At 47.1% G+C, this 23,509-nt stretch overlaps 1 protein-coding gene across 2 annotated transcripts; it reads left to right on the top strand.

Annotated features, from left to right (window-relative positions):
• Positions 1–2,169: 2,169 nt before the first annotated feature.
• LOC123087813 (uncharacterized) lies at positions 2,170–6,384 on the top strand. 2 transcript variants are annotated; one of them, XM_044509922.1, is made up of 6 exons: positions 2,170–2,476; positions 2,721–2,862; positions 2,983–3,041; positions 3,130–4,746; positions 5,242–5,407; positions 5,498–6,384. In XM_044509922.1, the coding sequence occupies exons 2-6, from the start codon at positions 2,742–2,744 to the stop codon at positions 6,214–6,216; spliced, it is 2,682 nt and encodes an 893-aa protein (XP_044365857.1). In that variant the 5' UTR covers positions 2,170–2,476; positions 2,721–2,741; the 3' UTR covers positions 6,217–6,384. The 2 variants fall into 2 exon arrangements, with proteins under 2 accessions (XP_044365857.1, XP_044365858.1); XM_044509923.1 differs by having other exon boundaries at positions 2,171–2,476; positions 5,260–5,407.
• Positions 6,385–23,509: the final 17,125 nt, after the last annotated feature.

Raw genomic sequence — 23,509 nt, 5'->3', positions numbered from 1 at the left:
AGATCGATGCAAAGTTTGCATGGCTATGAGGGAGGATTTGAAGCATGCACCGATACAGTGCGCGCATGCTCGTCGCTTTTGGGAGGAAGCGTATGCGTGGTTCGGCCTCCGGCTTCCGCGACTCCACCCAGATTCATGGGCGCGCGATATCATATGTGACGCCAGGTTTTATGATGACGACCGTGCTAAAATCACAACAATCATGTGGTCAATCCAGCACTCCCGAAACCCCATCAAGCATGGGGAAGAAAGACGTGATCCGGCAGCCACTATCCGATCTACTAAGGAGGCTATTGCTCTCCTGAACCTTCCGTGCAAGGCAGCTGAGATTCTGCTAGAATTTGGTTGGCGGCCACCTGAGGGGGAAGTGGTTAAAATCACCATGGATGGCGCGCTCAACTTTGAAGATGGTCGAGGCGGAGCAGGAGGGGTTGCTCGCTCGGCCGCTGCTCTACTAGGCTCGTGGTGCAAGCCGTACACGGGGATCTTGGATCCTCTCATCATTGAAGCTTTTTCTCTGCGAGATGGAGTTCTTTTTGTTGTCTTAAGGGGACTCTCGCATGTGATCATGGAAGTGGATTGCCTGGAGCTGGTGATGCTCTGGAAAACCCGTCACCATTCTCGTTCAGTTATGGCCCCTATCTTGTTAGAAATAGGAGAGCTTAGCGATAGTTTTGTTTTATTTGATGTTCAACATGTAAATCGGCCGGCAAATCTTCCTGCGCATCTTTGTGCAAAACATGCATGCACATTGAATGCAACGGATTGCTGGCTAGAGGAAACCCCTAGCTTCCTTGTGACCAGCCTTTTGGCTAACTGTCCAAGGAATGCCTTTATTTGAATAAAGCTCTCTAATTTGCCCGAAAAAAAAGTATACCATTTGTTCTTTGCAAAAGCATCAAACTTACTCCCCCATTCCGGTTATAAGTGTGCATCTAGCATACAATCCATCCCCCCCCCCCCCCCCCCCCCCCAAGGAAAATTGTACATCGACACTTCTCATGCAGTTAATAAATGCAATTGCCTTCTAGTAATCACTGCCCCCACTCTATCCTCCAATCCCATTCTTCTTCCTTGTGTCTCTCTCAATCCTCATTCTTCTCCTTTAATTTAATTGGTGAAGACTAATAAGAGAAGAGAGAACTAATATGTCATCCATTTTCTAGATGTACACTTATCACCAGACAATGGGAGTATGCATCTACAAAGAGTATGTACAACGGGGTGTCACCGAGCTAGGGATATCCGCGCCCTTCACCCGTTTTAGCAGAAGAAACGCTCAAAAAAGTCCCATTTGTTACCAAAATCCTCCAAGATATGTTCTTGCATTTTTTGTCATAGAAGAGACATAAAGATCGACAAATATATACCTCCTCATCAAAGAAGAGTGAAAAAAATATCCCCATCTCCTCCATTTGTCGCCACCCCTACCTTCTCCTCTGCATCGTTCAATACACACTTTGATATTCATACACTCCACCTCTTTGCTATCAAAACCAATGCAATCATGTTCTTGAAAAACGAATGCAAGTGGCCTCATATCTCGTTTTCAAATCGATGGCTTCGCTACATGAGTGCTAGTTTGTGAGGTGATTGTGTCCGTCACATCTAACCCCAAACAAAGGCCCCATTAAAAAAATTCTTTCATTGGCTAAGCTAGCGCTTCTGGCAGAGGGAACATGAAACAAGAAATACAAATACGTTCTATTCAATTTATTTTGCGATAATTTTTTTATCTATTCATCAACTGTCAAGGTAGTACACAGAACACAAGAAGTCAAAATACATCTATGTCCGTAGACTACCTAGCGACGACTACAAGCACCAGAGCGAGCCGAATGCGCGCCGCCCTCATCGCCCCTCCTCATCGGAGCGGGACAAACCTTGTGGAACGAACACCACACCAATGCCACATCTAGTCCACGAGACAAAACTACAATCCAAAACCAAATCACCGTCTTAATTTTGTTACTAGTTCAATTTTCTTACCAGTGTTTTCAACATTTTTATAGGGATTTATATGTGATGTTTTTTTTACTTTTATCTTTTTTTATTTATATATAGTCAGATCAGACCGTTGGAGGAGGATTAGGCATAAGCATTTTCTAAGCAGCAATTGGGCCAGGCCTAGGGCTGTAGAGCGCTTTACCCCAGGGCCCAGGGCTCCATTCCCCATCCGCCCCAACCCTAACACATGACGCCTCCTCCACGGCGCCGTTGGCTCGACCTCGTTTGAACGCTCTGCTCTCGGAGCTCGCCCCCCTCCCCTCTCCCCCTCTCCACCGACGAGCCACCGTCCGCTCCAGCGCGGCTCGATCCGGCCTCCTCCGCGGCGGCGATCTGGCTCGTGCCAGGGCGCTGGCCCCGCGAATCCGGCGCCGCTGACCCCGCGCCGCGCGGCGGAAAGGGCGGATCTTGGCGGCGTCCTCCCCCGGCCGCTGCCCCCCCGGGGCTTCTCCCGGCGTTCCCTTCTCAGGTGAGGGCTTCCTGCATTGCTGCCTTGCCGGTAAACCTTCCGGAGGTTGCAGTAGGCGTTCTGCTATGGGTTTGGGGTCCTTGGGTTTCTCCGGGACGAATTCGAGATGGAGATCGGGTTGGGGCGGATTCGTTCGTCGCCGGCCCATTTCTTGATCAGCTTGCTTCGGAAGCGTTTATGTTGGGTTGAATGCGTCTCCTTTTCTTCCATTTCTTGTGCTTATGCGTGCCGTCTCCGCCTGCAGGTTTTAGGTGGCGAGGAAGGGATGGATGTGGAGAGAGCTGCGTCCAAGGGGCATGGCATCCTCAGCCTCTTTGATTGGGGCAAGAGCAAGAAGTCCAAGAAGCGGCTGTTCGCCGGAGGCGGGGGCGCTTCTCCGACGCCCGGTAAGCAAATGTGTCCTAGGAGTCAGCGTGGACTGATTGAGTGGTTGCCATAAAGCTTGATACATTGTCGCAGAGTGAAAACAGGGGAGCCTGAGCTTACACATCAATCTCTCTTTGCAGGGAGCACGGTAGACGGGAAGGAAGCTGTGGGCAGCAGGCCGAGCACACCTTCAAACTCGGTTCGTTTTCGGGCGTTTGATCTTTCCGTCTGTAGTCCTGGTTGCTGCTTACTGTCGTTTTAATGAGTCAAACTCTGCACATTGGCAGATCCTCGAAGATCCGTCGAGTTTGAGGGAAAGCAGCGAGCATAGCTCGTCATCCTCGGTAATTGATGAGGACGCCCGTGCAATGAAAGGACCCACTGTTGTGGCGAGGCTTATGGGTTTGGATTCCATGCCTGCGGCCAGCTCATCTGGATCCTACCCGATTCCTTCTACCGCGCAGCAAACCTTCACAAACAATGTCCATGACGAGTTCATTGGCAGAAGCTACATTGGCAGTCCTAGTCCTCATAAGATGCCGAGCAGCCCTATTGACCGGTTTGGAATGGAAGCGCTGCCTCAGAGATTTGCCAAAAGGTCACTTTCAGGTGCGCAGCACAAGTTGTTCTCCCCGGTAAAGAACCCTAATCATACGTCAGGCAGAAATGCTGCGGATATAATGGAGGCAGCTTCTAGGATCATTGGGCCTGGAGTTGAGAGTAATAGCTCATACAGAGTTCAGGATGTTGGGTACTCAAATGTCGTGCGTGCCTTCAACACATCAGAGATTGTTAGAGTCCAGCAAATGTCCCAAGCGGCGAAGAAGCGTGACACCTCAGCATCTGCGAAGGCACCGAGAGCAAAACCTTTTGATGGAAGTTTGGCAACTTCAGAGTCAGCCTCTTCTTCCAGGTTCTCAGAGTCAAATGGAAATGCTCCAGTTGCTCCAAGGGTCAGGGCTGCCAGTAGGTTGTCACTAGATCCGAGAGCTGCAAGTACCCAAGGAAGTGGAGGTAGAAGCAAAAACAGCAGGAAACCTGCAACTCATATGGATCCTGAGCATAACATGGCTGAGAGAAATCGGGGCAACCAACAAAAGTGCAATAACCAAACTGCTGCAAGCTCATCCAATTCGCTTGAGCAAAATAACAGGAAGCGGAATGCTATGGGTGTTAAGCACAAGGTGAATCCAAAGTCAGCAAGACTCAGCCAACAGGGAAGCAACATTCATTCAACAAATGCCTCTCCCAGGAAGGCCGGGATCACCAGCACCCGCGCTGAAAGCAGTACGAAAGTCAACGCAAAGGGAGAAATGCAGCCAACCAACTATGGAAACAGAAGACCAAATTCTACAGCCAAAACAATCCCCAAACCGAGAAGATTGCCAGATGGGAGGATGAACCCAAAGAAAAACCAGTCAATTGATAAAATTCTCGCCGAGAGGATTCAAAGGCGTGTTCAGAACAATATTGGGACAGATGAGCAGTCATCTATCTCCACAAACAAAAACAAAGTCAGCACTGAGATTGTTTCGTTCACATTTACCTCACCAGTTCACAAATCATTACCTGGTTCTAGATTTTGCAATCATTCAGTGGAAACACGGTCGATAGAGAGCATGAACTCAGCACCAACTTCAAGCAATACATCGAATACTAAACCTGATGACATAGATGGTGATTATTTGGGAATTCTTCTGGAGCAGAAATTGAGAGAATTGACCTCTCGGGTAAAGTCACCCTATTCTAAGCTAGCCAATGGGGTTCGAGTATACGCCCCTTCACCAGGTTCGGAAGATACATCTAGCATTGCATCTACTGAGTATGACAGGGAGTCCTCTCAGCCTTTCAAGGACGGGAAAAACAAATTCCACCAGAACGATCTTGAATCGAAAAGTGGTCAGGTATGTGACCCGAGACACTTATTTTCCTATTATACCCATTTCTTGTTAACTCGTTGTCATATGCACACTATTTCCTTGTGAGCAACATCATATGATTAATGCCAGAAGGTCTGATGCTCATATCTGGAGTTGAACATAGGAAAATTAACATCCCATTAAATAGTTAGGCGTAGTATATTTTCTCCATGTAGCTATGTGCATTCTAGAGTCCACACATGTGATTAGTTTTTCTTGTACGCCTGTTTCAAGTTTGAGACGACTTACAGTGGGTGTCTGCCTACATGATCAATTATAAGCATAGTTAGGAGCCATAGAGTTAGCGATGGAATTCAGGTTTGTATAGTATCTCAATAGTTTGAACACTTGAACCTTCTGAGTTCTGACTTCATGTTAAAGCTGGTACCTAACTGTGCCACCAATGCAAGGGCTGCCTGAGCCTACATTTTTCTATATATACATTCATGACAGGTTAATAAATGGTTCATGTGCTAACAGATTTCTGTTTATGGCCAGTCGTCTCAATCAGTGAAGTATGATAATGAGTTCATCGATCAAGTGGAGTTAGAGCATCTTCACTTCAGCCCCCGTTCTACATGGGAAGTCTCTGTTTCAACAGAAACGGAAACCTGCTGCTCCGCGGAGAGCTGGACGAATCCAAACGGTGAGTTTACAGTTGCTTGGTTGTTGCTATTTCTCACTAGCCACAGGCCTTCCATAATACCTTGTGTATAATACTTCCCTCTTTTTGCAGAATCAAGGTTGTTTGGTTCGGCAGAAGGGGCAGCGACTTCTAGTTCTGCACAGGACGGTGGATCCCAAGAAGTGGACGCCTCATCCGAATATTCTGACACAGCATCGTCAGTCACGGCGACTACAGCCGAAACAACACACCCATCAGAAAGCAGCAGCTCATGTCGTGCGGACCGCGATCCGGAGATAGACTTCCTGAGGGAGCTACTGAACGCCAGTTCTCTGAGCGGACAGTCTTCATCAGTTTTCGAGCGGTCTGGCAGCTCAGCCATCCTGGACCCTCATCTGCTCGAAGAACTAAACAGGAGCGCCAGGCCTGCAGCTGGCGAGGAAGACGGCGGCAAGGCTTGGAGGATGTCCCGGAGGCTGCTGTTTGACTGCGCGAACGAGGCGCTGAGCGGCAAGTGCGCCTACTACCTGGACGCGGGGTACGGGTCGTGGTTCACGGGCGCGGCGGTGCTGGCGAAGCTGTCGGCGGAGGAGCTGCACCGGGAGATGAGCGGCGGCGGGCTGAGGGTGGCGGAGGAGTCGGCGGTGGACGAGCTGGTGTACAGGGAGATGGGCGGGCCGCGCGGCGGGGCGTGGGTGGAGTTCAAGGCGGAGTCGTTCGAGGCCGGCAGGGACGTGGCGGCGGCGCTGCTGGAGGCCCTGGTGGACGAGGCCGTCGCCGACCTCCTCCTCGCGGGCTCCGGCGGTGCTGTTCCTTCTCGTTGCTGTTGATTGATTTGTTCATTGGTGCTGCTGTTGTCTGTGCGTCGTGTGTTTGATTGATCATTGATGTATGTAGAGAGTCATGGAGTGATGGAGGATGGTTGGTCGGTCTGTTATTTTTGTCTAGTGGAAAGGAAAATAATCTGTTGCTTGGTTAAAAGAAATTCTTCTACTACAGTAGTGTGTTTTGCATGGCCGTGGATGCCGTGGCTGCCATGGCAGCAGGAAAGGTAGCTCCGCCGTCGCTTGTGAGGGCGGTGCGGATGCGTCCGGGAGCCGGCTCCCATTTTGGTCGGAGCGGCGGGCGGGCGAGGCGTGTCGTGTGGTTGCCGTGTCCGTGTGCACTTGTATTTGTCTCACTTGCTCGGGTGGCCGTCGTGTGCACCACTACCAGTACCAGGTGCAGGTGGTAGCACTCCACTCCACTTGGTCATGATGGAAATCTGGGAAAAGGCTTCCGTGCTACTCCCTCTCTTTTAAATTATTTGTCTTAGAAATGAATGTATCTAGAACTAAAATACGTCTAGATACATCCATTTCTACGACGAGTAATTCGAGCGGAGGGAGTAGTACGTAGGAAGGACCGCTAGTAATATCACTAATACTCCATCCATTTCAAAATAGATGACCTAACTTTGTACTAATTTTATACTAAAGTTAATACAAAGTGGGGTCATTTATTTTGAAACCGAGGGAGAATTTTGTTTTTCTACTGTACTGTACTTGATAGAGCGGACCCCGTGCCTTCGCGCTCTGGTGCGTTGTGTGTTAGGTGTAGTGCGCATGCCATGACTGTCCGTTGAGTACTACGCACAAGTGCACCCAACTCCATTACGTAGTTAGCTCCAGTGTCACTTGGCTGGCTTCGGCTCCTCTGCAGTCCAATTATTACTGCACGGGGGCTCTAGACATCCACATCGACCGTAGGCCGCCACTGCTAGAAGCAGAGGCAACGACGAAACCGCAAGGAAAAAAAAATCCATTTTAACCTTGAACTTGCAGAGGTTGGACGAAACAAACCCCCACGTCAAAGAAATCCATGTCAATTGCATCCTGAACTATGCAATCCCGGTCTAAATCGAATCCTGGCAAAATGTCAACCGGGATCCATCTGACTGGTGGGCTAGGGAGCAGTAGTGTTGACCACAGAGCGCTCCCGTCCTCCGCGCTGGGCCGGCCCAGTTGTCTTTTTTTCCGGTTACACTTATATTTTGGTGTTTATGGCATTTCAAAATATATTTAAATATTATATATATATATATATATATATATATATATATATATTTTAAAGCATTTGAAAAATGTTAACGCGCTTCAAAATAATGTTCGTGACATTTTGAAAAATGTATACAATGTACAAAAATGTCACGTAGTTTTAAACAATGTTTAATACCATCCCAAAAATGGTCAACACGTTTTTGCAAAAAGTTTCAAATACCATGTATTCGTGTTTTCGATATGAGTTTAGTGATAAAATTTTTACTCCCACTGCAGTCGGTCTCGTTGGTTAAATTTATGGTCAAACTTGGATCCCTGGAAGCGCGAACGCACTACATTATGGAATGGAGGGAGTATCACATATCATCAAAATTATTATGAAAGCATAAACATAAACATATAATTTTAGTTAGCAAATAAAGTCTTAATACAGAATTTATATGTGATTATACGGTGCAAGTGGTCGTTATAAGATACACGTACTCAACCATAAACAACTATTGAATAAACACAACATGGTCAACGGTGGGGGGGGGGGGGGGGGTGGGTGGGTGTGCAAATGCCCCCTATCCACCAGATAATAGTGTTAACTTTATGTCATGAAAATCACAATTTTTTTTATAAAGAGAGACCCCTCTCCGACTTCCATTACTAAAAACCACAATGTCTTCTGAAACTACGATGGTTCCCTTGGACCTTCTCCAACTGACCCATGCATCAACGATGTCGTTGTCGAAGGTTCCTCGACAGTGTGACCACCTATTCGGCAAGATCTTCGCATGTGTCTTCTCGGTCCGAGTGAGCTTCAGAGCCCACCCATTGTGCAAGAGGCAGGTGTGTGCGAGTGATGGTGCAGAAAACTGTCAGATCTCTCGATAGGGTGTCTGACGTGATCGGAAGTATCAGGTGAAGGAAATATGCCCTAGAGGCAATAATAAAGTTATTATTTATTTCCTTATATCATGATAAAGGTTTATTATTCATGCTAGAATTGTATTAACCGGAAACATAATACATGTGTGAATACATAGACAAACAGAGTGTCACTAGTATGCCTCTACTTGACTAGCTCGTTAATCAAAGATGGTTATGTTTCCTAACCATGGATAAAGAGTTGTCATTTGATTAACGGGATCACATCATTAGTTGAATGATCTGATTGACATGACCCATTCCATTAGCTTAGCACCCGATCGTTTAGTATGTTGCTATTGCTTTCTTCATGACTTATACATGTTCCTATGACTATGAGATTATGTAACTCCCGTGTGCCGGAGGAACACTTTGTGTGCTACCAAACGTCACAACGTAACTGGGTGATTATAAAGGTGCTCTACAGGTGTCTCCAAAGGTACATGTTGGGTTGACGTATTTCGAGATTAGGATTTGTCACTCCGATCGTCGGAGAGGTATCTCTGGGCCCTCTCGGTAATGCACATCACTTAAGCCTTGCAAGCATTGCAACTAATGAGTTAGTTGCGGGATGATGTATTACGGAATGAGTAAAGAGAATTGCCGGTAACGAGATTGAACTAGGTATTGGATATCGACGATCGAATCTCGGGCAAGTAACATACCGATGACAAAGGGAACAACGTATGTTGTTATGTGGTCTGACCGATAAAGATCTTCGTAGAATATGTAGGAGCCAATATGGGCATCCAGGTCCCGCTATTGGTTATTGACCGGAGACGTGTCTCGGTCATGTCTACATTGTTCTCGAACCCGTAGGGTCCGCACGCTTAAGGTTTCGATGACAGTTATATTATGAGTTTATACGTTTTGATGTACCGAAGGTTGTTCGGAGTCCCGGATGTGATCACGGATATGACGAGGAGTCTCAAAATGGTCGAGACATAAAGATTGATATACTGGAAGCCTATGTTTGGATATCGGAAGTGTTCCGGGTGAAATCGGGATTTTACCGGAGTACCGGGAGGTTACCGGAACCCCCCGGGAGATATATGGGCCTTAGTGGGCCTTAGTGGAAAAGAGAAGAGGCAGCCAGAGATGGGCCGCGCGCCCCTCCCCTCCCTTGGTCCGAATAGGACAAGGAGAGGGGGCCGGCCCCACTTCCTCTTTTCCCCCCTCCGCGAATCCTATTCCAACTAGGATTGGGGGGGGGGGGGAATCCTACTCCCGGAGGGAGTAGGACTCCTCTGTTGGAAATATGCCCTAGAGGCAATAATAAAAGAATTATTATTATATTTCTTTGTTCATGATAATTGTCTTTATTCATGCTATAATTGTGTTATACGGAAATCGTAATACATGTGTGAATAACAGACACCAACATGTCCCTAGTGAGCCTCTAGTTGACTAGCTCGTTGATCAACAGATAGTCATGGTTTCCTGACTATGGACACTGGATGTCATTGATAACGAGATCACATCATTGGGAGAATGATGTGATGGACAAGACCCAATCCTAAACATAGCACAAGATCGTATAGTTCGTTTGCTAGAGTTTTCCAATGTCAAAGTATCTTTTCCTTAGACCATGAGATCGTGTAACTCCCGGATACCGTAGGAGTGCTTTGGGTATGCCAAACGTCACAACATAACTGGGTGACTATAAAGGTAGACTACGGGTATCTCCGAAAGTGTCTGTTGGGTGACATGGATCAAGACTGGGATTTGTCACTCCGTATGACGGAGAGGTATCACTGGGCCCACTCGGTAATGCATCATCATAATGAGCTCAGAGTGACCAAGTGTCTGGTCACGGGATCATGCATTACGGTACGAGTAAAGTGACTTGCCGGTAACGAGATTGAACGAGGTATTGGGATACCGACGATCGAATCTCGGGCAAGTAACATATCGATAGACAAAGGGAATAGCGTACGGGATTGATTAAATCCTCGACATCGTGGTTCATCCGATGAGATCATCGTGGAGCATGTGGGAGCCAACATGGGTATCCAGATCCCGCTGTTGGTTATTGACCGGAGAGTCGTCTCGGTCATGTCTGCTTGTCTCCCGAACCCGTAGGGTCTACACACTTAAGGTTCGGTGACGCTAGGGTTATGAAGATATGTATATGCAGAAACCCGAATGTTGTTCGGAGTCCCGGATGAGATCCCGGACGTCACGAGGAGTTCCGGAATGGTCCGGAGGTAAAGAATTATATATAGGAAGTGCTATTTCGGGCATCGGGACAAGTTTCGGGGTTATCGGTATTGTACCGGGACCACCGGAAGGGTCCCGGGGGTCCACCGGGTGGGGCCACCTGTCCCGGGGGGCCACATGGGCTGTAGGGGGTGCGCCTTGGCCTAGATGGGCCAAGGGCACCAGCCCCTATAGGCCCATGCGCCTAGGGTTTCCACCATGGAAGAGTCCATGTGGTGGAAGGCACCCCTAGGTGCCTTGGGGGGGAGGGAAACCTCCCCTTGGCCGCCGCCCCCCCCCCCCTAGTAGATCTCATCTACTAGGGCCGGCGCCCCCTGGCACCCCTATATATAGTGGGGGGAGAGGAGGGATTTGACACCAGCCCCTGGCGCCTCCATCTCCCCCCGTTACGTCTCTCCCTCGTAGTCTCGGTGAAGCCCTGCTGCTGTGACGCCCTGCATCCACCACCACGCCGTTGTGCTGCTGGATCTTCATCAACCTCTCCTCCCCCCTTGCTGGATCAAGAAGGAGGAGACGTCTCCCGTCCCGTACGTGTGTTGAACGCGGAGGTGCCGTCCGTTCGGCGCTGGTCATCGGTGATTTGGATCACGTCAAGTACGACTACATCATCACCGTTCTTTTGAATGCTTCCGTGCGTGATCTACAAAGGTATGTAGATGCATCTAATCACTCGTTGCTAGATGAACTCCTAGATGATCTTGGTGAAACGAGTAGGAAAATTTTTGTTTTCTGCAACGTTCCCCAACAGTGGCATCATGAGCTAGGTCTATGCGTAGTTCTTCTTGCGCGAGTAGAACACAATTTGTTGTGGGCGTGGATTTGTCAACTTTCTTGCCGTTACTAGTCTTTTCTTGCTTCAGCGGTATTGTGGGATGAAGCGGCCCGGACCAACCTTACACGTACGCTTACGTGAGACCGGTTCCACCGACTAACATGCACTAGTTGCATAAGGTGGCTGGCGGGTGTCTGTCTCTCCTACTTTAGTTGGAGCGGAATCGATGAACAGGGTCCTTATGAAGGGTAAATAGAAGTTGACAAATCACGTTGTGGCTTTAACTTAGGTAAGAAGACGTTCTTGCTAGAACCCTAATTCAGCCACGTAAAACTTGCAACAACAATTAGAGGACGTCTAACTTGTTTTTGTAGCAAGTGGTTTGTGATATGATATGGCCAAAGTTGTGATGAATGATGAATGATCTATATGTGATGTATGAGATGTTCATGCTATTGTAATAGGAATCACGACTTGCATGTCGATGAGTATGACAACCGGCAGGAGCCATAGGAGTTGTCTTTATTCTTTTATATGACCTGCGTGTCATCAAGAAACGCCTTGTAAATTACTTTACTTTATTGCTAAACGCGTTAGCCATAGTAGTAGAAGTAATAGTTGGCGAGCAACTTCATGGAGACACGATGATGGAGATCATGATGATGGAGATCATGGTGTCAAGCCGGTGACAAGATGATCATGGAGCCCCAAGATGGAGATCAAAGGAGCTATGTGATATTGGCCATATCATGTCACGTTTATTATTTGATTGCATGTGATGTTTATCATGTTTTGCATCTTGTTTACTTAGAACGACAGTAGTAAATAAGATGATCCCTCACAATAAAATTTCAAGAAGTGTTCCCCCTAACTGTGCACCGTTGCGACAGTTTGCTGTTTCAAAACACCACGTGATGATCGGGTGTTTTATTCAGACGTTCACATACAACGGGTGTAAGACAGATTTACACATGCAAACACTTAGGTTGACTTGACGAGCCTAGCATGTACAGACATGGCCTCGGAACACAGAAGACCGAAAGGTCGAGCATGAGTCGTATAGAAGATACGATCAACATGAAGATGTTCACCGATGTTGACTAGTCCGTCTCACGTGATGATCGGACACGGTCTAGTTTAACTCGGATCATGTAATACTTAGATGACTAGAGGGATGTCTAATCTAAGTGGGAGTTCACTAATAATTTGATTGGTTGAACTTAATTATCATGAACTTAGTCTAAATATTTTACAATATGTCTTGTAGATTAAATGACCAAGACTCCGTTCTCAGGAACAATGGAGCGAGCAACCGACTTATTTGAAATCATACATACTGATGTGTGCGGTCCAATGAGTGTTGAGGCTCGCGGTGGCTATCGTTATGTTCTCACCCTCACTGATGATTTAAGTAGGTATGGGTATATCTACTTAATGAAACACAAGTCTGAAACCTTTGAAAAGTTCAAGGAATTTCAGAGTGAGGTTGAAAATCAACGTGACAGGAAAATCAAGTTTCTACGATCAGATCGTGGAGGAGAATACTTGAGTCACGAATTTGGCACGCACTTAAGAAAATGTGGAATAGTTTCACAACTCACGCCGCCTGGAACACCTCAGCGTAATGGTGTGTCCGAACGTCGTAATCACACTCTATTAGATATGGTGCGATCTATGATGTCTCTTACCGATTTACCACTATCCTTTTGGGGCTATGCTTTAGAGACTGCCGCATTCACTTTAAATAGGGCTCCGTCGAAATCCGTTGAGACGACACCGTATGAATTATGGTTTGGGAAGAAACCTAAGCTGTCGTTTCTAAAAGTTTGGGGATGTGATGCTTATGTCAAGAAACTTCAACCTGAAAAGCTCGAACCCAAGTCGGAAAAATGCGTCTTCATAGGATACCCAAAAGAAACTATTGGGTACACCTTCTACCTCAGATCCGAAGGCAAGATCTTTGTTGCCAAGAATGGGTCCTTTCTGGAGAAAGAGTTTCTCTCGAAAGAAATAAGTGGGAGGAAAGTAGAGCTTGATGAAGTATTACCTCTTGAACCGGAAAATGGCGCAACTCAAGAAAATGTTCCTGAGGTGCCTGCACCGACTAGAGAGGAAGTTAATGACAATGATCAAGATACTTCTGATCAAGCCCCTACTGAAATTCGAAGGTCCACAAGGACACGTTCCGCACCAGAGTGGTACGGCAACCCTGTCTTGGAAATCATGCTGTTAGACAACGGTGAACCTTCGAACTATGAAGAAGCGATGGCGGGCCCGGATTCCGACAAATGGCTAGAAGCCATGAAATCCGAGATAGGATCCATGTATGAAAACAAAGTATGGACTTTGATTGACTTGCCCGTTGAGCGGCGAGCCATAGAAAATAAATGGATCTTTAAGAGGAAGACAGACGCGGATGGTAATGTGACCATCTATAAAGCTCGGCTTGTCGCTAAGGGTTACCGACAAGTTCAAGGGGTTGACTACGCTGAGACTTTCTCACCGGTAGCGAAGCTGAAGTCCGTCCGAATCATGTTAGCAATTGCCGCATTCTATGATTACGAAATATGGCAAATGGACGTCAAAACGGCATTCCTTAATGGTTTCCTTAAGGAAGAATTGTATATGATGCAGCCGGAAGGTTTTGTCGATCCTAAGAATGCTGACAAAGTGTGCAAGCTCCAACGCTTGATTTATGGGCTGGTGCAAGCATCTCGGAGTTGGAACATTCGCTTTGATGAGATGATCAAAGCGTTTGGGTTTACACAGACTTATGGAGAAGCCTGCGTTTACAAGAAAGTGAGTGGGAGCTCTGTAGCATTTCTCATATTATATGTAGATGACATACTTTTGATGGGAAATGATATAGAACTCTTGGACAACATCAAGGCCTACTTGAATAAAAGTTTTTCAATGAAGGACCTTGGAGAAGCTGCTTATATATTAGGCATCAAAATCTATAGAGATAGATCGAGACGCCTCATAGGTCTTTCACAAAGCACATACCTTGATAAGATATTGAAGAAGTTCAATATGGATCAATCCAAGAAGGGGTTCTTGCCTGTGTTACAAGGTATGAAATTGAGCTCAGCTCAATGTCCGACCACGGCAAAAGATATAGAAGAGATGAGCGTCATCCCCTATGCCTCAGCCATAGGTTCTATTATGTATGCCATGCTGTGTACCAGACCTGATGTTAACCTTGCCGTCAGTTTGGTAGGAAGGTACCAAAGTAATCCCGGCAAGGAACACTGGACAGCGGTCAAGAATATCCTGAAGTACCTGAAAAGGACTTAGGAAATGTTTCTCGTTTATGGAGGTGACGAAGAGCTCGTCGTAAAGGGTTACGTCGACGCTAGCTTCGACACAGATCTGGATGACTCTAAGTCACAAACCGGATACGTGTATATTTTGAATGGTGGGGCAGTAAGCTGGTGCAGTTGCAAGCAAAGCGTCATGACGGGATCTACATGTGAAGCGGAGTACATGGCAGCCTCGGAGGCAGCACATGAAGCAATATGGGTGAAGGAGTTCATCACCGACCTAGGAGTCATACCCAATGCGTCGGGGCCGATCAAGCTCTTCTGTGACAACACTGGAGCTATTGCACTTGTGTGACGCCCCCGATTCAATCGTACACTAATCATGCACGCAAATGTGTACGATCAAGATCAGGGACTCACGGGAAGATATCACAACACAACTCTACGAATAAAATAAGTCATACAAGCATCATAATACAAGCCAGGGGCCTCGAGGGCTCGAATACAAATGCTCGATCATAGACGAGTCAGCGGAAGCAACAATATCTGAGTACAGACATAAGTTAAACAGGGTGCCATAAGATGGCTAGCACAAACTGGGATACAGATCGAAAGAGGCGCAGGCCTCCTGCCTGGGATCCTCCTAGGTCACTCCTGGTCGTCATCAGCGGGCAGCACGTAGTAGTAGGCACCTCCGGTGTAGTAGGGGTCGTCGTCGACGGTGGCGACTGGCTCCTGGACTCCAGCATCTGGTTGCGACAACCAGGTAGAAGGGAAAGGGGAAAAGGAGGGAGAAAGCAACCGTGAGTACTCATCCAAAGTACTCGCAAGCAAGGAACTACACTACATATGCATGGGTATATGTGTAAGGAGGCCATATCAGTGGACTGAACTGCAGAATGCCAGAATAAGAGGGGGATAGCTAATCCTGTCGAAGACTACGCTTCTGGCAGCCTCCGTCTTGCAGCATGTAGAAGAGAGTAGATTGAAGTCCTCCAAGTAGCATCTCCAAGTAGCATCTCCAAGTAGCATCTCCATAGCAGCATAATCCTACCCGGCGATCCTCTCCTCGTCGCCCTGCGGAAAAGCGATCACCGGGTTGTCTGTGGAACTTGGAAGGGTGTGTTTTATTAAGTATCCGGTTCTAGTTGTCATAAGGTCAAGGTACAACTCCAAGTCGTCCTGTTACCGAAGATCACGGCTATTCGAATAGATTAACTTCCCTGCAGGGGTGCACCACATAGCCCAACACGCTCGATCCCATTTGGCCGGACACACTTTCCTGGGTCATGCCCGGCCTCGGAAGATCAACACGTCGCAGCCCCACCTAGGCAAAACAGAGAGGCCAGCACGCCGGTCTAAACCTAAGCGCGCAGGGGTCTGGGCCCATCGCCCTGAGCACACCTGCACGTTGCGTACGGCGGCCGAAAGCAGACCTAGCCTAGTGGCGTTCCAGTCCAATTCGGCGCGCGCCGCTCCGTCGCTGACGTCTGAAGTGCTTCGGCTGATACCACGACGTCGGGATACCCATAACTACTCCCACGTAGATGGTTAGTGCGTATAGGCTCGTAGCCAGACTCAGATCAAATACCAAGATCTCGTTAAGCGTGTTAAGTATCCGCGAACGCCGAACAGGGCCAGGCCCACCTGTCTCCTAGGTGGTCTCAACCTGCCCTGTCGCTCCGCCACAAAGTAACAGTCGAGGGCCGTCGGGAACCCAGGCCCACCTCTACCGGGATGGAGCCACCTGTCCTTTCAGCCCCCTCGTCAGAATCACTTGCGGGTACTCAATGAGCTGACCCGACTTTAGTCACCATCTGTATAGTATGTATGTATGTATAGTATATACCCGTGATCACCTCCCAAGTGATCACGGCCCGATAGTATAGCAAGGCAGACTGACAAGAATGTAGGGCCAATGATGATAAACTAGCATCCTATACTAAGCATATAGGATTGCAGGTAAGGTATCAACAGATGTAGCGACAATGTCAGGCTATGCATCAGAATAGGATTAACGAAAGCAGTAACATGCTACACTACTCTAATGCAAGCAGTATAGAGTAGAATAGGCGATATCTGGTGATCAAGGGGGGGGCTTGCCTGGTTGCTCTGGCAAGAGAGAGGGGTCGTCAACTCCGTAGTCGAACTGGTCGGCAGCAGCGTCGGTCTCGTAGTCTACCGGAGAGAAGAGGGAGAAGAAACAATGAATACAATGCAAACAAATGCATATCGATGCATGACATGACAAGTAACGATGCTAGGTGTGCCCAATCGCGGTAGTAGGTGATACCGACGAAGGGGGGGAACATCCGGGAAAGTACTCCCGGTGTTTCGCGTTTTCGGACAGATGAACCGGAGGGGAAAAGTTGCGAGTTCGATAGGTTAGGGGTGTGTGGCGGACGAACGGACTGCGTATCCGGAATCGTCTCGTCGTTCTGAGCAACTTTCATGTAGAAAGTATTTTCATCCGAGTTACGGATTAAAAGATATGATTTTCTAAAGATTTTATTAATTTCTGGAATTTAATTAATTAATTAATTAATTCGAAAAATGAATTCATGACGTCAGCATGATGTCATGCTGACGTCAGCAGTCAACAGGGTTGACTTGGTCAACCTGACGGTGGGTCCCGCATGTCATTGACTGATAACTAACTAACTAAATTAATTAATCTAATTAGTAGATTAGTCAGGTTAATTAAATGATTAATTAGTCTAACCAGGTTTAATTAAGTTAATTAATTCTTTAATTAATTAATTAATATTTTAATTATTCTAATTATTTATTTATTTATTTTATTAAATCTTTTTTTTTAACAGGGGCGTGGGTCCCTAATGTCAGTGGCCCAGAGGGCCTTAGCGGGACGGGCGAAACGGGTGCAGGCGTGGGCGCCCGAGGCCACCAGGGGGCGGCGACGCCGGCCACGGCAGAGGCCAGCCGCGGCGCGGCCAGCGCACGGGCTGCGCATGGCGGGCACAGGACGGGGAGGACAGCACACGACAGGCGCGGCAGGAGGTAGCCGCGGGGCCTGCACGCTCGGGTCGGCGGCAAGCGTGGCGGCGCAAGCGAGGGCGCGGTGAACGCGAGCTCGGGCGTGACGACGGGGCGACCTACGGCGACGGGGGGGGGGGAGGAGAGGGGGGAAACGGAGGAGGGGGCCTCACCGGGCCCTGTAGATGTGCAAAAATGTGCGCGAGGAGGAGTCGGGGACGACGAGCGACGGGGCGGCGTCGGCGATGGGTGGCGACGTCGGCCTCGGGGCGCCACGGGTGTCTGAGGAGAGGCGGGGAGGGGACTGTGACGAGGCCGGCGCGTCGAGGCGTGAGCCCCAGCGGCGGCGGGGCGGCACCGGGAATGGGCGCCGGCGTCGGGAGCGCCGCGGGGTAACGAAGGAGAGGCGGGGTCGGGGGGGGTCGAGCGCCCCCGATCCAGATCGGGTCGTGGGGGGGGATGTGGATCGTGGGGAGAGGGGTTAGGGTTTGGTGTGGACCGGGAGGGGGTTAAGTGGGGTGGCCGGCTGGGCCTAGTGGGTCGAGGCCCCAAAGGGGGGGCGGTGGCTTGCGGGGCCGTAGCCCAGTGGGGGGGGGTTCTTTCCTTTTTTTTCTGTTTTCTTTTATTATTTCTCTTTTATTTCTTTACTGTTTTCATTTAAAGTTTCTATTAATTTCTTTTTATAAAATACCAAGTTAGCACCTAAATTAGTATTACTAATTAGGCCTCTGCCATAATTATTTTGGCACACTATTAATTTAGTTATATTACTATATCTTTATAAAAGGCATTAAAGTAATTGTTTTGCCCTAAGCTTTGGTTATTTTAGTGAAATTAAATATTATAAGAAATGTTGGTTTCCCCACCATTATTATCTATGCAATATTTGGTTCACTCCGATCATTTTAGTTTTAATATTTGAAAACTTTTATTGTTTGCATATTTTTGAATTTGAATTTGAATCGGTTTCGAACTAACTCGAGATTAACAACTATAAACGAGGTGACGTGGCACCATTAGCAGAGGATCACTGTAGCTTAATTACCCGGGCGTCACAATTCTCCTCCACTACAAGAAATCTCGTCCCGAGATTTAAGCGGTGGAGTAAGGGGCGAAGGTGTTGGTAGCGAAAAACCTAACGAGTCTTCTCGGTCTTGGCTTCCCTTTCGAAGAGGTTGACCCCTTTCGTTGATGTCTTCATTTCACTGCTTCAAGTCACCATGATCAATTTGTCATCCTTTCTTCGGGATCTCCATCGTACTTACGAATAGGTAAGGGGCAGCTCTACAACGATAGGATGTTACAAGGGAAAATCTTCTAGGGGTTTCCCAAGTATGAACATATGAGTATCTCTCGAGTTGAACAAATGAAACACATCGAGAGCAAAGTAAGACGGTGCAATAAGAAGTTTCAAGCGGATAGGCAATCGTTCATTGCCTGAAACAGAGTGTGAATGGGGTTCAGAGCAACAGGAATAAGTATTGTGTCCGATGCCAGAATTAATGATCTCATCGGAAAGGTGGCTCATGAATTACTTACGAGTCCACGCGGGAGGAATAACTTTGGAACTGGGGTGTGCAGGAGAGTCAGGTTTCGATCCTGTGGAACTGTGGGTTATGGGCCCACCATGTGGTTGAAAGTAGGAAGGGGGCCGACATCTTGCACGGTCATGATAGTAAGGCGTGTCAGAGGGTAGCCTGTCAGTTATGTCGGCAACAACCTCGATACCAAGGGCGAGGGACGAAGAGAACCATTTTCCTGCTCGTTGAACGAGGCGGGCCAATAGGCAAAGTTCCCGTCCGTCGGTGGCTACCGAAATGTCATCCACAGTAGGAACAGGGTCTTACTGGCACGGTTGTACACTAACGTGTTTTACATAAGCAGAAGATTACTACTGCTTATATAATATAGATCACAAGAAGGGTTAAGCAAACCAAAGGAAAGGAAAGGTGATTACCAGGTTAAACAGAACAATGGAAAGGAAAATGTGTTGAAACACATATTCCAGGGGTATATCCTTCCCAAGGACAAGCAGAGCATGATATCCTTGGCAGGATATAATGTAGAAAACTCCTTAGGAAAGGGGAGAGAAATTTCATGACATTACCGATGCAACGGTGTTTGGGGTAATTGAGCAAGTAACATTTAGCATTGGGCTTCAAATGTTCTTGTTGAGAATCGGAGCACCATTGACATGCTTCGAGGTAGCATTGACATGGTCTTCAGGTGAAGATCAAACTTTGGAAACACAAAGGATCCATCAGGAATAACTGGTAGAATAAGTCTTACAATTTCCTCATGGATGAATGGATAACCTTGCTGAAAAGGAATCTATAATGATAGATCCTCCAGCCGGGGGGGGGGGTGCTAGGCATGACATCATGCTACCGGGTCATCAAGGATCAACATCATAACTCTCTGAACGTTGTCCCAACCATCTTAGCTGACCGGGATTCGGATCCGATTGGTGTCAGGATACCTGAGACTCGGGATGTCCGAGAAGAAAAGGCGCAACACAAATCGACGAGATGACATGGTAAGATTCTCGGGGAAATGAACTATGAAGCGATTTCCGTTAACAAGAGTCCATCATTAACCCAAGGAGAGGACAAGGAGGTGGCTGATGGACTCAGCGACAATCCATTGAGATTTTCAAAAGATGGATTTCCACAATTATGTGAACAAGGAAATAACATTTGTCAGATCAGATAATATAATGAGGTATACTCAAGGAGAACATACCCAATTAAACATTGGTTGAAAGGTGCGCCCGAAATATGGGTTGGGTTGCACGCCCAATGTCAGAATGGTGATTCAATAATCAATAGCCTAAGAATGAACCTTCGACCATTAACTTCAAAGAAATAGGGTTGCTAGAAGGAAAGAATCCAAACAACACCGTTCACTTGCTGGAATTAACACAGGGACCAAGAAATGAACGAAGATGGCAAGAAGCATTTTGATATCAAGAATCCTTAAGAGGTGGTGAAATTCCCACCACATTCTTGACAAAAAGAGATGGTAATACTTCCGAGGTAAGGAAGATCAAATGCTGGGTAGCAAGGAACTCAAGGTATAATACAAAGCACGATCATGTTTGTGTTGGAGGTAAGGCAATAAAGTGGCCGATGATAAGACAAATCATCGTGGGCAAGGATGGTATTTCTCATCATGAATTCGATTGATATCCTGGAAGAGCTCATAAAGGTTGATGATGATCACGGCACATTTGTCGAGAGATTTCAGGAAGACGTAATCAATCAGCGACGACACCAAGTCAAATGAATGGTGAAGCGAAAGGTTATTGGAACCAAGGGTACGACACAAACTCGTAATCAAGTTTGATGTTCAAGGTGAAACGATATGACGAGGAAGATCGATGCAAGATTAGCTCATCGTCGAAATTTGTGCTCCGGAAAGGACCAAGTAGCACAATTAAAATTAGCATGGTAAGGATGTAGCCGAACAGGCTAGAAATGACGCGATCGGGTACAAACTCGTACATAAAGAAGATTATCAAAAGTTGTTGAACCATAGTGCAGACTCGGTTCACATATCGGTGTTCTCGGTTGACGACAACCCAGAACCTAGGAAAATTGGAATCGGTGAGAAATAACAGTTGACGAAGAACCCATAAAAAGTTATGCAGTTCCATGATATTTTCGAGATACCAGAGTGTAATACTCGATGGTAGATCAGAGTAAGGGTTGGACTGGGGGTATTGCTCTACAGAAGACAAGTGCTTAATCTTGCACGAGAAATGGTATTTAAAAGAGAACATGGTCGGAACCACGATTGTAAAAGGCCATACCCCAGATATAAGATGAACTTATATCAAGGGAATAATTAATTTTAAAAGAAGCTTCGATGAGAAGATGTACATCGGGTCCATGGGCATGAACACAAAGTTCAAGGTCGACTCCCACTTCTTTAATGCATAACCTTTCATTCACTTCTCGCCTTCAACGAAATTGTGTGTTGAAATTTTATCTGACATAACACTAGTAGAGTATGACCGGTAGTGGTTTCCGGGTTCACACAGTTTAAAGAAAAGCATATGTCCAACCCATCAGGGCCTCCTAGGAACATATACCACAAACTTCAGGAGTAAATAACACAAGCTCGAAAGTAGAGCAAGGTTGAGAAAGTAGATGATACAATTACCAAGGGCATTATGTATCCAAGGGAAGGCTCACAAGGTTATTGAATATGGAGGATGCTGACGGATAAAATCCAACAATGGGCCTGATGGTCCACAAGGGATCTGACGTGAGCATCGGTACTCAACTAGAGGAAGAAGAATGCAAGGAGATCAGATTATAGAAACAACTGACTAACTCAATTGTCAAATGCAAAGGAATTATGATTTCCAAATCAAGGGATCAAAAGCAATGCTCTCATTAGGGATGGATAAATTGAATAGCCTTAGGGTACAATCAATGACAATTGGATTGGTCGAGAACCAATTCCCGCTAAAAGAATGGAAACTCAGCCGGAAAGGTAATTTATAAGGATCAATGATGTTTGCGGGTATTCGCAAACATATTGAGTCAACAGACTCAAAATGATAATGACAAGGAATGTCATTAAGACTACGAGACTTATGGGATTAACCATAATGCAAGCAAGCAAGAATTTCAAGAGCCAAAGGCTCCAGAGGGTTTTCGGAAGATCGAATATTATTTTGAAGACTTTTGTGAAACACAAGAACAACTGGGGATGAGCGGATACTCGGCAAGCGCGAGTAATTATCCGTAGGGGTATTCATGCAGCAAGGAACTGCAGGGTAGTAAGCGTAAAGAATTCTCGGAATATCGAAGAGTATTTCAGGACATCTTGTAATAACAAGAGCAACTGGGGATGACAATATGAACGATAGGTGTAAGTAGTTATCCAGAGGGATTTATCGATGGAAGTGAATTGCAAAAGCGATGGCACATAGTCTCGAGAGCACATCGTAGAGTATCTTCGGAATCTTCTGGTGCAGCAGGCGGTCATCGGTAACAAGTGGCTCTCCGGGAGAAAGTACTTGCGAGAACCTAAAGTTAGTTTTGTTTTTAGCGAAATCCTTTAACCCGAATAGAAGAGAGCTCAGAGTCCCAGAGTAAAGGTCGAGGAGTAAAAGATCCTAATACCACCCAATGGCGACGTGGGCCCGTAAGGCACACAGCCAAGTTAGTAAAAGTTTTTGCAATGTCTAGACTCGACTTCGGCCAAGGAGTGTGGAAGGGGGATTCCTACAGGCAGTCGGCTCTGATACCAACTTGTGACGCCCCCGATTCAATCGTACACTAATCATGCACGCAAATGTGTACGATCAAGATCAGGGACTCACGGGAAGATATCACAACACAACTCTACAAATAAAATAAGTCATACAAGCATCATAATACAAGCCAGGGGCCTCGAGGGCTCGAATACAAGTGCTCGATCATAGACGAGTCAGCGGAAGCAACAATATCTGAGTACAGACATAAGTTAAACAAGGTTGCCATAAGATGGCTAGCACAAACTGGGATACAGATCGAAAGAGGCGCAGGCCTCCTGCCTGGGATCCTCCTAGGTCACTCCTGGTCGTCATCAGCGGGCAGCACGTAGTAGTAGGCACCTCCGGTGTAGTAGGGGTCGTCGTCGACGGTGGCGTCTGGCTCCTGGACTCCAGCATCTGGTTGCGACAACCAGGTAGAAGGGAAAGGGGAAAAGGAGGGAGAAAGCAACCGTGAGTACTCATCCAAAGTACTCGCAAGCAAGGAACTACACTACATATGCATGGGTATATGTGTAAGGAGGCCATATCAGTGGACTGAACTGCAGAATGCCAGAATAAGAGGGGGATAGCTAATCCTGTCGAAGACTACGCTTCTGGCAGCCTCCGTCTCGCAGCACGTAGAAGAGAGTAGATTGAAGTCCTCCAAGTAGCATC

Source organism: Triticum aestivum, chromosome 4A (assembly GCF_018294505.1).
Source record: "Triticum aestivum cultivar Chinese Spring chromosome 4A, IWGSC CS RefSeq v2.1, whole genome shotgun sequence".
Taxonomy (NCBI): domain Eukaryota; kingdom Viridiplantae; phylum Streptophyta; class Magnoliopsida; order Poales; family Poaceae; genus Triticum; species Triticum aestivum.
This window is presented reverse-complemented; position numbering and strand designations above follow the sequence as displayed.

Bases quoted from the DNA above. Each gene is read 5' to 3' on its own strand.
- LOC123087813 (XM_044509922.1), top strand. From the start codon at position 2,742: ATGGATGTGGAGAGAGCTGCGTCCAAGGGGCATGGCATCCTCAGCCTC. The intron at 2,863-2,982 runs GTAAGCAAATGT...CTCTCTTTGCAG, and splicing joins GGGCGCTTCTCCGACGCCCG to GGAGCACGGTAGACGGGAAG. The intron at 3,042-3,129 runs GTTCGTTTTCGG...GCACATTGGCAG, and splicing joins CGAGCACACCTTCAAACTCG to ATCCTCGAAGATCCGTCGAG.